The following is a 14,441-nucleotide window of genomic DNA, read 5'->3' as shown; positions in this document are numbered from 1 at the left end:
AATAATGGAAAAAGTGAGCACGCTCTATAGCTTCTTTTATGAGTCTCCCAAAACCTGACAAGAGCATTATAAGGAAAATCATAAGCTTGTCACTCATGAACATAGCCATAAAAATCATCAATAAAATATTATGAAAAACAAAGCCAGAAATATATGTATATACAAATACATACATCTCGTGGCCTAATTACGATACTTCCAGGAATGCAAAGTTGTTTTAACTTTCAACATATTACCTCAATACAGCAATAAAGTCGTATGATAAGTTCAACATCTTAGCAAATTAGATAAGAGAATTTCCTTAATTTGATAAAGGACTTCTATAGGAAACGTTCAGCAAGCAATGTACTTAATGGGGAAATGATGGGGGGAAAAAACTTTCCCTCTGAGATTGCATCTGAAAAAAATTTCACCCCATTATCACTACTTCTATTCAATATTATCACGGAGGTCTTAACCAGTGCACAAGAACAAGAAATGAAAGAATGGTAAGGAAAATTGACATAAAACTGACCGTAATCACAGATGATAAAGATTATGTTCATTAAAAAAAATATAAAATAGGGGTACCTGGGTGGCTCATTCGGTTAAACATCCGACTTAGGCTCAGGTCATGATCTCAAGGTTCATGGGTTCAAGCTCCATGTCAGGCTCCGTGCTGACAGCTCAGAGCCTGAAGCCTGCTTCAGATTCTGTATCTCCCTCTCTCTCTGCCTCTCCTCCACTCACACTCTACCTATCGCTCTCAAAAATAAATAAACATTAAAAAAATTTTTTTAACACAAAATAATTTATCAGAATGCCTCGTTGGCTCAGTCAGTGGAGCTTGCAACACTTTATCTTGGGGTTATAAGTTCAAGCCCCACACTGGGTGTAGAGATTACTTAAAAAAAATAAAATCTTAAAAAAATTAAAATAAATAAAAATTAAAAAGAATGTACAGATAATTAGAATCAACAAAAAAAGTAAGATTGCTAGATATAAGGTCAATATGCAGAAAACAACCATATTTCTATGTACTAGAAACAAACAGAAAATGAATTTTCTAAAAGATACCAATTTAAAACAGCATCAAGAAACCTTAATTACCTATAAATAAATCTAATAAAAGACTGGTAACACCAGGACCAATTGTTGGCTACTCCAAATCTGCCCTAACCTGTTTTTTTATTTCCCATAGTACTTATCACTTTACCACCTTCTTACATACATAAATATTTATTGATTCTTAGTGAGCAGGTGACCCAGCTAGGTCAAGGAAAGTGAATTATGGAACTTTCTGGAACTGTGGAAAGAACTTTGTGCTTTCAGGTAAGGTTGATTAATTGGAGCTGCCATAGTGGCCCTTTTGGTGTTATTTGGTGCAGAGGAAAGCACTGCTAAGGGATGAAATCATATTCTTAATATGATTTAATATTCTTAATATTGGGAGGGTGCGGGGTTTTTTTGTTGATGGTTTGTTGTTTTTTTTTTTTTGAGAGAGAGAGAGAGAGAGAGAGAGAAAGAGACAGAGTGTGAGCTGGGAAGGGCAGAGAGAGAAGGAGACACAGAATCTGAGCTTCAGGCTCTGAGCTGTCTGAACTGTGAGATCGTGACCTGAGCCGAAGTTGGACACTTAACCAACTGAGCCAACCAGGTGCCCCTTAAAGATACTATATATAGGCAGCTGTCTCTGATTTAATTATATCTGAAGCCACATCCTTGGAATTTTAATTATGTGAGCCAATCAATTTCCCTTTTCACTTAAATCAGCTTAAGTTGTGTTTCTGTACTTATGACTGAAAGGAGGTTTTCCACTGTTACAATGTTGTAACAAAACAAAATGATGGACTGAAAAACAGTGCATTAATCGTTCAAAATTATATTTATGGATAATTTATGCCAGCTTATGATGTTACACGAAAAAGGTAAATCCATAATAATGGAAAGTTTGACAATTTTGGATACAAAAATGTTACGTTGTACGCTGACTTTGGAAAACCTTTGCATAAAAAAACACATGAATAAATATTCAAAACTATGAAAAAATGTCTTTCGAAAGCGATTTTTCCTCTTTTCATACTTTTGTATTTTCCGAAGTTTCCATGAGGAGCGGGTTATATTTTTAACACATATTTATTTTATTACATTTATTACTTTTATTGTACCAATAACACATTCTACAGTAAAACCTTGGATTGCGAGTAACTTGTTCTGCAAGTGTTCTGCAAGACGAGCAAACATTTCTAATTTTTACTTCATAAATGTGCCATGTCTTGCAATACGAGTAGTACATGGCACCTAATGTCACATGATCACAGCCGAGCCAATGGTTCTCCCTTTCTTTCTCTCTCTCTCTCTCTTTCTGTCTCTGCAGGATTGTGGGTGATTGTCAATGCAACAGCACGTTTCCACAAAAACCTCAAAAGGGGGCAAAAGCAAGTGTCATTGGATAGGTTGCTTGTTAAAGTTGCACAAAAAGAAAAAGATTCCATTGAGCCAATAGACAGCAGTGATTGCGTTAGTGATAGTGAAAGTCGTCCTGCAGAATAACCCTCCTCTCTCGTCTCCCTCACATCAGCCACAGAGGTTTTCAAAGGTCAGTGCAGGTTAATTTATTTTTCTTTGTATTTTGTATTTTATTCATTGTTTTGTATTATATTACAGTATTGTAATCATTTTTATATGAATATTTTTGGGTTCTAGAATGAATCATCTGAGTTTCCCTTATTTCTTATGGGGAAATTCACTTTGATATACAAGTGCTTTGGATTACAAGCATGTTTACAGAATGAATTATGTTCACAAACCAAGGTTTGACTGTATTTATTTTATTGAGATATAATCCACACACCATAAAATTCACCCTTTTAAACTCTACAATTTAGTGATGCTTAGTATATTCACAAAATTGTGTAACCATCACCACCATCTAATTGCAGAACATTTTTGTCACCCTAATAAGAAACATATACCATGAACAGTCATTCTTCATTCTCCCTACCCTAGCCCCTGGCAACCACTAACTGACTTTCCATTATTACGGATTTACCTCTTCTGGACATTTCAAATAGAAGCATACAATATGTGGACTTTTGTGTCTTGCTTCTTTCTCTTAGCATAATGTTTTCAAGGGTCGTCCATGTGTAACATGAATCAGTGCTTCATTCCTGTTTATGGCTGAATACTATTCCATCGTATGGATATACCACTTTTGTTAATCCATTCACCCACTGATAGACATTTGAGTTGTTTCCACTTTTGGGCTATTATGAATAGTGCTTCTACCAACATGAACGTCCTCATTTTTGTGGGGACACATGTCTTCAATTCTCTTGGGTAAACACCTAGGAGGGGAATGGCGGGTCTAGTGCATTTACTTTTATAATCTGTTCTAAAAACAGAGAATTGTTTCTTAGCAGAAAATGTTGAATGTCGGTGCCACCAACCTGAAGCCACACAAATTCCTTCTCCTGCCACAGAGAAGGCTACTTTAGAGAAGATAACCATAGAAAAAAAAAAAGAATAATGACCACTACCATTCACTATTTGGCAAGTGTGTCTGCCAGGTATTTATGATAGACAGCAAGATTTAGTCACAGTATTAAAGATGCCAGACACATTGATCAAATGAGGCAGTAAGCTGTTTAAAATTCCTGTGCTTATTGACAAGGCTAAAATAAAGACAATACTTTATGGGGCGCCTGGGTGGCGCAGTCAGTTAAGCATCCGACTTCAGCCAGGTCACGATCTCGCGGTCCGTGAGTTCGAGCCCCACGTCAGGCTCTGGGCTGATGGCTCAGAGCCTGGAGCCTGTTTCCGATTCTGTGTCTCCCTCTCTCTCTGCCCCTCCTCTGTTCATGCTCTGTCTCTCTCTGTCCCAAAAATAAATAAACGTTGAAAAAAAATTTTTTTTTAAAGACAATACTTTCATGAATGTTCACATTTTTTCCACCTTCTCTCTTACCACGGTTTTCCAATGACAGGTAGATTTTATTACTTGCTTATACTACCATTTCACAAACTCCGCCAGCATAACTTAAAAATTTACTACACCAATGCAGAAAATTATAAAATTAGGAAATGCTGATAGTTAAGATAGCCTCCTTTCTGCCTTCAGGAAAAATAATCAAGTCAGATAATAAGCAAACCACTTAACTTTAACATCAGAAAAACAACAACAACAACAACAAAAACAACAGGTGAACTCGTGGCCAAATATTCATCTAATTATCCCATTGTCTTAAAGCCTTGAGGGTGATTTTCCTGCACACCTGCATGCACATAAAGAATAGTGACACCACTACCATTCTTATTATTAATTTTACTATTAATATTAAATTGGTTATACCAAGGGTGCCTGGGTGGCTCAGTCGATTAAGCGTCAGACTTCAGTTCAGGTCATTATCTCACAGCTCATAAGTTCAAGCCCTGCATCTGACTCTGTGATGACAGTTCAGAGGCTGGAGCCTACTTCGGATTCTGTGTCTCCCTCTCTCTCTGTCCCTTATCTGCTTATGCTCTGTCTCTCAAAAATAAATAGACATTAAAAAAAATTTTAATAAAATAAAAAAAATAAATTGGTTATACCATGGTTATCCTTAGACAAACGGTTAAATAAAGGGGAACATATGCTCTTCTACAAGGCAAATATTGATCCTGCTCTTAATCCCATCCTGTTTGAAAATAAAGCAACCTCAGTCACCTGGGTGACTCAGCCAGTTAAGCGTCCAACTTTGGCTCAGGTCATGATCTCATGGCTCATGGGTTGGAACCCCATGTTGGGCTCTGTCCTGACAGCTCGGAGCCTGGAGCCTGCTTTGGATTCTGTGTCTCCCTCTCTCTCTCTGCCCATCCCCCACTCGCACTCTGCCTCTCTCCCTCTCTCTCTCTTTCTCTCTCTCTCAAAAATAAACGTTAAAAAAAAAAAATTTTTTTTAACGTTTATTCATTTTTGAGAGACAGAGAGAGACAGCGTATGAGTGGGGAAGGGGCAGAGAAAGAGGGAGACACAGAATCTGAAGCAGGCTCCAGGTTCTGAGCTGTCAGCACAGAGTCCAATGCGGGGCTCGAACTCACGAACTGCGAGATCATGACCTGAGCCGAAGTTGGACACTCAACCGACTAAGCCACCCAGGCACCTCCCAAATTTTTTTAAAATAAAGCAACCTTGGGGCTCCTGGGTGGCTCAGTCAGTTAAGCATCCTACTTCAGCTCAGGTCGTGATCTCATCACTCGTGAGTTCAAGCCCCACTTCGGGCTCTGGGCTGACAGCTCAGAGCCTGGAGCCTGCTTCGATTCTGTGCCTCTGTCTCTCTCTGTCCCTCTCCTGCTCACACTGTCTCTTTCTCTCAAAAATAAACGTTAAAAAATTTTTTAATAAAAAATAAAATAAAGCAACCTCTTTGACATCGGCCATAGTCACCTCTCACTAAATATGTCTCCAGAGGCAAGGGAAACTAAAGCAAAAAATGAATTATGGGACTTCATCAAGATAAAAAGCTTCTGTACAGCAAAAAACAATCAACAAAACTAAAGGGCAACCTTCAAAATGGGAGAAGATATTTGCAAATGACATATCAGATAAAGGGCTAGTATCCAAAATCTACAAAGGACTTATCAAACGCAACACCCAAATAACAAACAATCTGGTTAAGAAATGGGTAGAACACATGAATAGACGCTTCTCCAAAGAAGACATCCAGATGGCTAACAGACACATGAAAAGATGCTCAACATCACTCATCATCAGAGAAATACAAATCGAAACCACAATGAGATAGCACCTCACACCTGTCAGAATGGCTAAAATGAACAATGCAGGAAACAACAGAAGTCGGCAAGGATGTGGAGAAAGAGGAACCCTCTTACACTGCTCATGGGAATGCAGACTCGTGCACTCTGTAAAATGGTATGGAAGTTCCTCAAAAGGTTAAAAATAGAGCTACCCTATGATCTGGCATTTACATTACTAGATGTTTCCCCAAAGAATATAAAAATACTGATTTGAAGGGACACACAGTCCCTGATATTTATAGTAATATTATCAACAATAGCCTAACTATGAAAAGAGCCTAAATGTCCATCAACTGATAAATACAGAAGATGTGGTATATACATATATATATGTATACATATATATACGTATATATGTATACGTATATATATGTGATAGAATATTACTCAGGCATCAAAAAGAATGAAATCTTGGGGCGCCTGGGTGGCGCAGTCGGTTAAGCGTCCGACTTCAGCCAGGTCACGATCTCGCGGTCCGGGAGTTCGAGCCCCGCGTCAGGCTCTGGGCTGATGGCTCGGAGCCTGGAGCCTGTTTCCGATTCTGTGTCTCCCTCTCTCTCTGCCCCTCCCCCGTTCATGCTCTGTCTCTCTCTGTCCCAAAAATAAATAAACGTTGAAAAAAAAAATTAAAAAATTTAAAAAAAAGAATGAAATCTTGCCATTTGCAATGATGTGGATGTAATTAGAGTCTATTACGCTAAGCAAAATAAATCAGTCAGAGAAAGACAAATACCATATGATTTCACTCATATGTGGAATTTAAGAAGCAAAACATAGAGGGGAAAAAAAAAGAGAAAGGCAAGCCATAACACAGACTCTTAACTATAGAGAACAAACTGAGGGCTGCTGAAAGGGAGGTGGGCAGGGGGATGGGCTAACTGGGTGATAGGTCCTAAAGTGGGTACTTGTTATGATGAGCACTGGATGTTATATGTAAGTGATGAATTGCTAAATTCTATTCTTGAAACTAATATTACACTATATGTTAACTAACTGGAATTTAAATAAAAACTTGAAACAAACAAACTAAATAAATAAGTAATAAAGGGATTCTACTGTAAGGCTTGGTGTAAGAAACCATAAAATCCAAGCAGTTATATAGCATATGTGTTTGAAATAAACACAACCTAGTCATTTTGGTTCATAATCCACACCTACTTATAAAATCATATCCTCTTTGGTGTATCAGTAGGAAATGACCCATTTTAAAAAAAGGTTAAAAAGTTTTATATTATATTATAACATGTTATGAAAGGGAGAACATCACTTATGGAAAGAATTATAAGGACTGAATCCATATATAGTGGGGAAAATGAGGGTTATCTGGACTTCTGTATATTAAATACAAAAAAGTCAACATACGTGTTGTATTTGAATGCATCACTGCCAATCACTGCTAAAATGAAAGCTCAGTTATTCATTACAAAACAGTGAGATCTAAATTCTTTAGAACTCTTAAGCATCTGGGTGGCTCAGTCGGCACCCCTGATCCACTGTCATTTCTTAATTCAACAAAAAACATCCTGTCCCATTTAGTAGAGTCTTATTACCAAGGTGATAATGTAACGCCCAAGGTTAAGAGGCATTAATCCCATACTCTATGAAATACGAAACAGTGGTTGGATTTAAAGAGACAAACTCTAAAATACATAGGCTGCATTCAAATTCACAATTGAATTAGGTTCTCGTGAACACGTTTTTCTAAAAAGACACAAATGCCTGTCCCTTTATCAGTCAAGTAAATTCAAACTCTAAATGATTATCAGTCCCTGGTAATTATCAACCCGTGATCCTATGCCAGCCAGACATTCCCCTCTGTCTCCTAACACTGGTTCCATCCCCCCCCTTATACTTTTTCCCACATCCAAACCCCATGCATTTACCACCTCGTGCTTTTAACGTCTGGTACAACAGTAATAATGGTAGATGAAAACACAGTTGAAAAGAGAAAAATCAAGGTATTTCAAAATAAAGGGAAAATAACAGAATTTCTACTAGACACTTGTGAATCAATCAGAATCCATGGAAAAATATCAGATACTTATAACACAGGCCAACTTTTTGTAGATAGATACACATATAAAATATACACACATGTGTATGTATATCTATATCCGTATCGTCCTTCTCTAGCTGTTTCAGACAAGTGCCTAGCTCTGGAGAAAACCCCATTCAAAATCAGTCAATTCAATTACATCCTGCTCCTTGTATGGACCATTATATCATTATGATAATTACATAAGATTCTGTTCAATTTACATTAGGTTGAAACCTTCTTTAGTAGACAGCAAGAATAACAACTTGGGGATAACAAACAGTGACATAATAAAACAGGAGGAGGAACACATGGTACTTACTTTTTATAATAAACATAAGAATGAAGTTTAAGCCATTAATTTTATTATCTGAAACTAGTCAAACCCTGAAAATTGTCTTATGAAAACAAACACATCTTAATTTGGAATTAAAAAAAAAAAAACAAAAACTCTAAAAGGTATCACTTCATATATAAAATGTGGTGGGACAAAGAAACAAAATAAAGCAACTTTCACATGCACCCAAAAACCTGTCACAGGCATTTGATCAAAACATCACTGGTGCCTAAATATGCCATACCTGAATATACTGTTCTGCCGTGCTGCATGTTAATAAAGAATACAAAACAAAAATAGGGAAATGTTAGCAGAATAAAACATAAAACTATTGCATGGAGAATTAAAAGATTAATTCACAAGGTTTTACATCCCGTAGCTAACAAGGATCAATGATTTAACATGTTTAACTCAGTTAACAAACCACACAGCTCTTAGCTGTGAATGGATGACCTATGAGACAAATTTAACTTATTAAAATATTTCGTCTTTTTTAAATTTCAAAGCAAGTGTAAGTTCCTGTTATAAAAGGGTCCTTTTTTAAAGCCGATGTTTGATTCACTTATTAGAGTGACACAGAGAAGAAGAGAACAAAGGCCTTTTAGGCTGTGTCTATTTGATGCAGTTCTAAAAATATTTTAGTCATTATTTAGCATCAGGTAAAAATAACCATTGTCAAAATGAAGCACGACTTCAAATCTAGAATAACAAAATGAAGTTTGTAACATCAGACACGTACTATACATTTTTACAAAACAAAAAACAAAAACAAAACAAACCAAAAACAAAACAAAAAATCCCAGGAAACTGAGTTGTTCATAGCTCTCAGTTTCGATGATAGAAGCTTCCATTTAAAACTTTGCCATATATTCAAAAACACAACGACTATTGACTCAGCTCCACTAACATTCCAGACGCATGTGGCCAAAGGGATAACCCCCACTCCAGCACTTACTCCGCTTCTGGGACACAGCCTGCAGGCACGCAGTCACGATATCGCAGTTTCTCTGTACTTTATGCAGAAGCCTATCTTTTCGCTTCAGCTGCCGAAGTAGCTTTGCAGATTGTACGCCAATTCTATACTTTAGCTCTTGAAGGACTGTCTTCAGTTCATTAGTGTCTATCAAAGGAAAAGAAAAATAAGAAAATAAATACCCTGAGAAGAATACAAATTCCCATGTAACACTTACCAATCATAGGACGAATATCTAGAACATCCATTTAAACCAAGTAATTCTGGCTTCTCACCCAGGATTACATGCACGTGTTCAGCTGAGATATTCTGATCAAATAAATCACTCAAACATTTCCTGCCCTGGCCGTGAGATAATTACTGTAAGATAAGTTTTATCTTTGAGGCTACTTGCAACATGTAAGCAAAGACTCTTGTCACATTTAGCTTAGGTTGCAGATTTACCTTTCATTGCCTGAAAATTGGCATGTATATTTTGTATCATTAAAGTGCTCAGACGGTAAGCTTACAAGAAAAGAATCCTTTTGAATCTGTTACATCAATGGTAAATCTAACAGCTGATAACATTTTTTTTAAATAAATGTTTATTCATTTTTGAGAGAGAATGTGTGAGTGGGGGGAGGGGAGGGGCAGAGAGAGAGAAGGGGACAGAGGATCTGAAGTGGGCTCCAAGCCGACAGCAGCGACAATTCGAGTTTCAAACTCACGAACCTTGAGATCATGACCTGAGCTGAAGCTGGACACTCAACCGAGTCACCCAGGCACCCTTGATAACAAAAATTTTCGTTTGGTTTTGTTTTAAAGTTTATTCATTTGTTTTGGGCGAGAGAGAGACAGCATGAGCTGGGGAAGGGCAGAGAGAGGGAGGGAGACAGAGAATCCCAAGCAGGTCCGCACTGCCAGCATGGAGCCTGAGGTGGGACTCAAACTCACAAAACTGAGATCACGCCTGGGACTGAAACCAAAAGTGGGAGGCTTAACCAGCTGAGCCACTCAGACGTCCCCTGATAACAAACGTTTTTAAAAGCACTCACCTTTGTAAATGATCCGTTAAAAATAAATAATATAACCACATTTTCTAGTGTAGATGAATATAGCAATATTGGTTTGGTTTTAAATATACAGTCTTCCAATAGCTTGATTATTAGATACAATATTTCACTTTAGAAACTCAGTAGTTTTTCAAATATGATAGAAGATACATTTCCTTTACACAGATAAATTAAGGATAATTCTACATTCATAAAATTAATATTCCCAACAGCTGTTTTTCCACAAATGAAAAAAGACTTGGGAATCGGAACTATCAGCAATCTTTATATGAATAATCATTACAATTTGGGAGTTTCGTTTGTCACACTTGGTATTATCATTAGTCACTGGAGTGTGATCTGCCAGTCAGGCAAGAAGCTTCCGTGCAACTCGGAATTGGCTAGGCCCTCATTAGAGATCCTGTGTGGGATTTGGGTCTATTCATTTTTAAAGGGACTTTGAGAAACTAGAGAGGATCAAAAGAGAACAAAAGAAGTATTCAAAAGCTAACAAAAAAAAAAAAAAAAAAAAAAAATCCAGAGGTCAAAGAGAAAGAACTTTGGGGGTCTGTATAACAGAAGTACAAGGTGGACCTTTAACAGCAATCATGTTTAGCCACATCATGGAAAATGTATTAGACCATAAAAAGAACTCCCTTTGGACCAACCAACCATCTTTGTGATCTTAGGCAAGGTAGTACTCCCAGGCTCAAATTATGTTTAGCATACAAGACTATTTTGAGAAAGAAATGTGAACAGTCTTTATAAACATCAATATAAATAGCACTAAAATAAGAATAAGGGGTTACTCTGCAGAAGAGAACAAAGGCCATTTCTCTTACCTTGAGTTCAAACTTGGTGGCACATAAGGAAAAGTAAGAACACATTTAGGTTAAATGATAACATTCATGTTCTAAGGAAAATTAAATATGGAAACAAGCTAAAAGAGGAGACCAGGGGGCTCTTCGTCCCTAGATCCCTTCCACAGAGCAAAGAGCCTTTCTTTGAATGTTTAACATTTTTCCTTCCAGAAACAGAAAGGGTAGGAATATCATTATCTTGCATTTACATTATAGTTGGGTTTTTTTTACATTATAGTTTCCTTCCAACAAAGAGTCATTTTCAGTGACTCTTAAGGTATCCACAGCTCTGTGATGCTCTGAACTAAGTGTATTATCCAACATGGGAAAAATCTTCAGAGTTTAGAAATGTCTTCTACAGCAGTATCTGCTGATAAAGCATCCTGAAGACAGGAATAATAAGGTCTCCTTTATCTTTGCATGCCCCACAGCATCAGCCACTTTTGCTGTTAAATAAATAAGTGTTAAATAAATGAGGAAAAGACCAACTGACAAGCAGTGGACAATTTCCTCTCTAAGAAATTCCAGTGTGTATGTTGATAAAAATAGTATCTAAACTTTGTTGAGCATTTTACACACATTAACTTACATAATTATCACCACAGTCCTCTCTGGGAGGTAGGTGTTATTATTATCCATATTTGTAAGTGAGGAAAATAAGACACAGAAAGGTTAAATAGCTTGCCCAAGGTCACACAGCGAGTAATGAACAGTGGCAGGATATCGATTCAAGCACTCTGACTCCAAAGTTCACCTCCTTTATGAAAATACCAAGAAGGGAGCCAAGATTTCCTGAGAAACCATTCTGATGCTTCACATAAATAAAGGACCCACGCACGCCAAATACCTAAATAGGTGCTACAGCAAAAATCCTAATAGAGTGAAGAGATTATTACAAAGCATTATGATAGGAGGGACATTTTTTGATCTTGAAACAAAATCAAGTAATCTAATAAGCTGTAAAATTATTTATGCAGACAGCTGTTTGCACGTGCTTCCACCTGTTTATTCTTAATATTCTAATGATACTCATCAATAAAGGGGGTGCGTGTGGGTGCGTATAAGATTATAATATGGCACTTTTGTTCATCTTAACAGAGTCGATTCAAAGGAAAGAAAAGGTTAGCAGGCAACTATGCAATAAGGCTGAGACCTGGGAAAAACAGACTCTTGGAGATCTTGTGAATTAGTAGAGTGGTCACTGGTTTGAAATCCATAGGCAAAGCTCTTTAAACTTTAAACTTTAGCTTGCCAAATTTCCTCTTCCACGAGGAAATTGCCAACCCCCCAAATTTGCTCAGTAATGAAAAGTGAACGACCTTGTAAAAGACAGAAAGGCAAATCATAATTCTTCAGAGTTGATTTTGTTGGATTCGGAAAGACCTATTGCCCCCACGGAACTCCTGGCATAAACACTCCGAGAACAGCCAAAAAACTGTGTAAAATTAAATGGCACTACTCCAGGCAAAGTCGCAGGCAGGGGGAGGAAGGCAGAAGCCATTTGTAACAATCAGCTGAGAAAAAAACCTTTGCTAGGAAGCCAAAGGAGGAAGTTGAAAGCTGTTTACACAGATTGGAGAAAGCAGACAGATTTATTCCTTTTCTGTTACTTATTTATTTCCCCCCCCCCCCCCCCTGGCACCAGCTAGACTTACAATTAGGAGACAGGAGACCATTCAATAGTAGTCTCTCCTTCCTTCCTCTCCTGGTAATTTAGCACAAGGACACTAATTCAAGATATGTTATGGCGGCTTAGCATCTGTTTTCCACACCTCACTTTATTATATAAATTGAGGTCTTGATACATCTATGAAAAAGACATCTGTAATAACTGTTAGTGCCTGAAAGGCAAGCTATTATGAACAGTTAGGGGGGGCGGGGGGGACCTCAGTTAGGACGTGAGCATCAGGGTCTGATAACAAAAGAAACACCAAATTAGCCTCTCCCCTCCACTCCCCAAAAGCCACGTCCATTTTCAAATCGAAGGTACCAGCAGTCAAACCCTGCGCTAAAGCCAACAGCGTAGGGCCCTCCACTAATCCGCCGCCGAGTGAGCTTCCTGAAACCAGACTGGCTGGCAGAAATGGAATTCATCCGCTCTGCTTAGAAACTGCATTATCGAATTATTCTGCCTCACTAGTTAAACACTATCCTAGTGGTGTGGCCAGGGAGGGCGGATTAGGAGAAATTAAAAAAAAAAAAAAAAAAAAAAAAAAAAAATCAGGCCCAGGAGTCGCCGGTCTTCTCTCGGCGCCCCCTAGGCAACTTGTGCTACGCGTACCAGAAACTCCCAACAGTCGAAAAGAGCTGTTCAGGTGCAATTAGAAGGTGGGCTGCCTCTCCCTTCGGGGCTCCTGCAAACACGGTGCGCGCAGAGGAGCGGAGACCCGCCGCTACCACCCCCAACAACTGAGGTTCCACTGAGCAGCTCGAGAGGGATGCGGGCGGGGGCACAATAAGAACTGAGTTTAGCCACGAACCAGTGACACCACGGCCACTAGCCGCAGGTCAAAGGAGCCGCCCCAACCGTGATATCGGAGCGCCGCGCGGCTCAGCCAGGGGTGCCCAGGTGAGCGCGGGAGCGCCGGCGGACGCGGCGGGGTGCCCTGCGGCCCGTCCTCGAAGCCCCCGAAGCCCCCGCCCCCGGCGCTCACCTTTCTGCCGCAGGTACTGCATCTGGTGCCGCTGGCTCGGCCGCTCCTGCAGTTCCTGCAGCACCCGGGAGTCGCCGCCGCGGCCGCCCAGGAACACGTCGGAGCCGGAGGCCTCCGTGGAGCTGTCGAGGCTGTCGCGGCGCCGTGGGCGACCCCCGGGCCCCCGGCTCCCGCCAGCCGCCTCCTCCTCCTCAGTGCAGCTGTACAGCTCGGTGAGCAGGCCGCTCACCAGGGACGCCGTGCGGCTCGTCCTGCCGCCCCGCGGCTCGCCGGGCTCCGGGTCTTCCTCGGCCTCCCAGGAGTCCCGGGAGCCTCGAGGCTGCTCCGCCGGGGGCGCCCCGCGCAGGCACACAGACAGGGGCTCACCGGCGACCGCTTCCTCCGCCGCGTCCTCCCGCCCTGCCTCGGGCTCCGGGCGCCCCGTCCGGCCCCCGCCCGTGGGAAGGACCTCCATGGCCCGCGGTGCGCGAAAGCCCGGCTCCCGCCTCTCCTCCCGCCCGGCCGCGCCGGCCAGTTCCGGGAGGAGGCGCGGCCTCACGGCCGCCGGGGGTGCCCTGGGCCGGGCGCCGCGCCAGCGGGCCCCAGATCCCCGAGGCGCCTGACCTCCCCTCGGCGGGCACGCGAGCCGTCGCCCCGCAGCTCGGAACCGGGAGGAGCGGGGCGGGGGGCTGGGAGGCATACGGCCACGCCTCTGAACCACCTGGGGACACCTGCAGCAGGTGAGGCCCCACTTCCCCTGGGAACGCTATCTGATCCGCGTCTGGGAGGATGTGGCC

General features: G+C 40.6%; 1 protein-coding gene across 1 annotated transcript in view; it reads right to left on the bottom strand.

Moving 5' to 3' along the window:
• The window catches only part of TBC1D30 (TBC1 domain family member 30), an 86,078-nt gene extending 71,933 nt beyond the window's left edge, over nucleotides 1-14,145 (bottom strand). Inside the window, exons 1-2 of the mRNA XM_043562952.1 lie at nucleotides 13,666-14,145; nucleotides 9,103-9,267 (exon numbers count right to left, since the gene is read on the bottom strand). Of these exons, the coding sequence (XP_043418887.1) occupies nucleotides 9,103-9,267; nucleotides 13,666-14,119 (619 nt within the window). The 5' untranslated portion in view covers nucleotides 14,120-14,145. The remainder of the gene's footprint in view (nucleotides 1-9,102; nucleotides 9,268-13,665) is intronic.
• Nucleotides 14,146-14,441: the final 296 nt, after the last annotated feature.

The sequence above is a fragment of the Prionailurus bengalensis genome, chromosome B4, assembly GCF_016509475.1.
Source record: "Prionailurus bengalensis isolate Pbe53 chromosome B4, Fcat_Pben_1.1_paternal_pri, whole genome shotgun sequence".
Classification (NCBI taxonomy): domain Eukaryota; kingdom Metazoa; phylum Chordata; class Mammalia; order Carnivora; family Felidae; genus Prionailurus; species Prionailurus bengalensis.
Note: the sequence above shows the minus strand (reverse complement) of the source record. Positions and strands in the feature narration are given on the sequence as shown.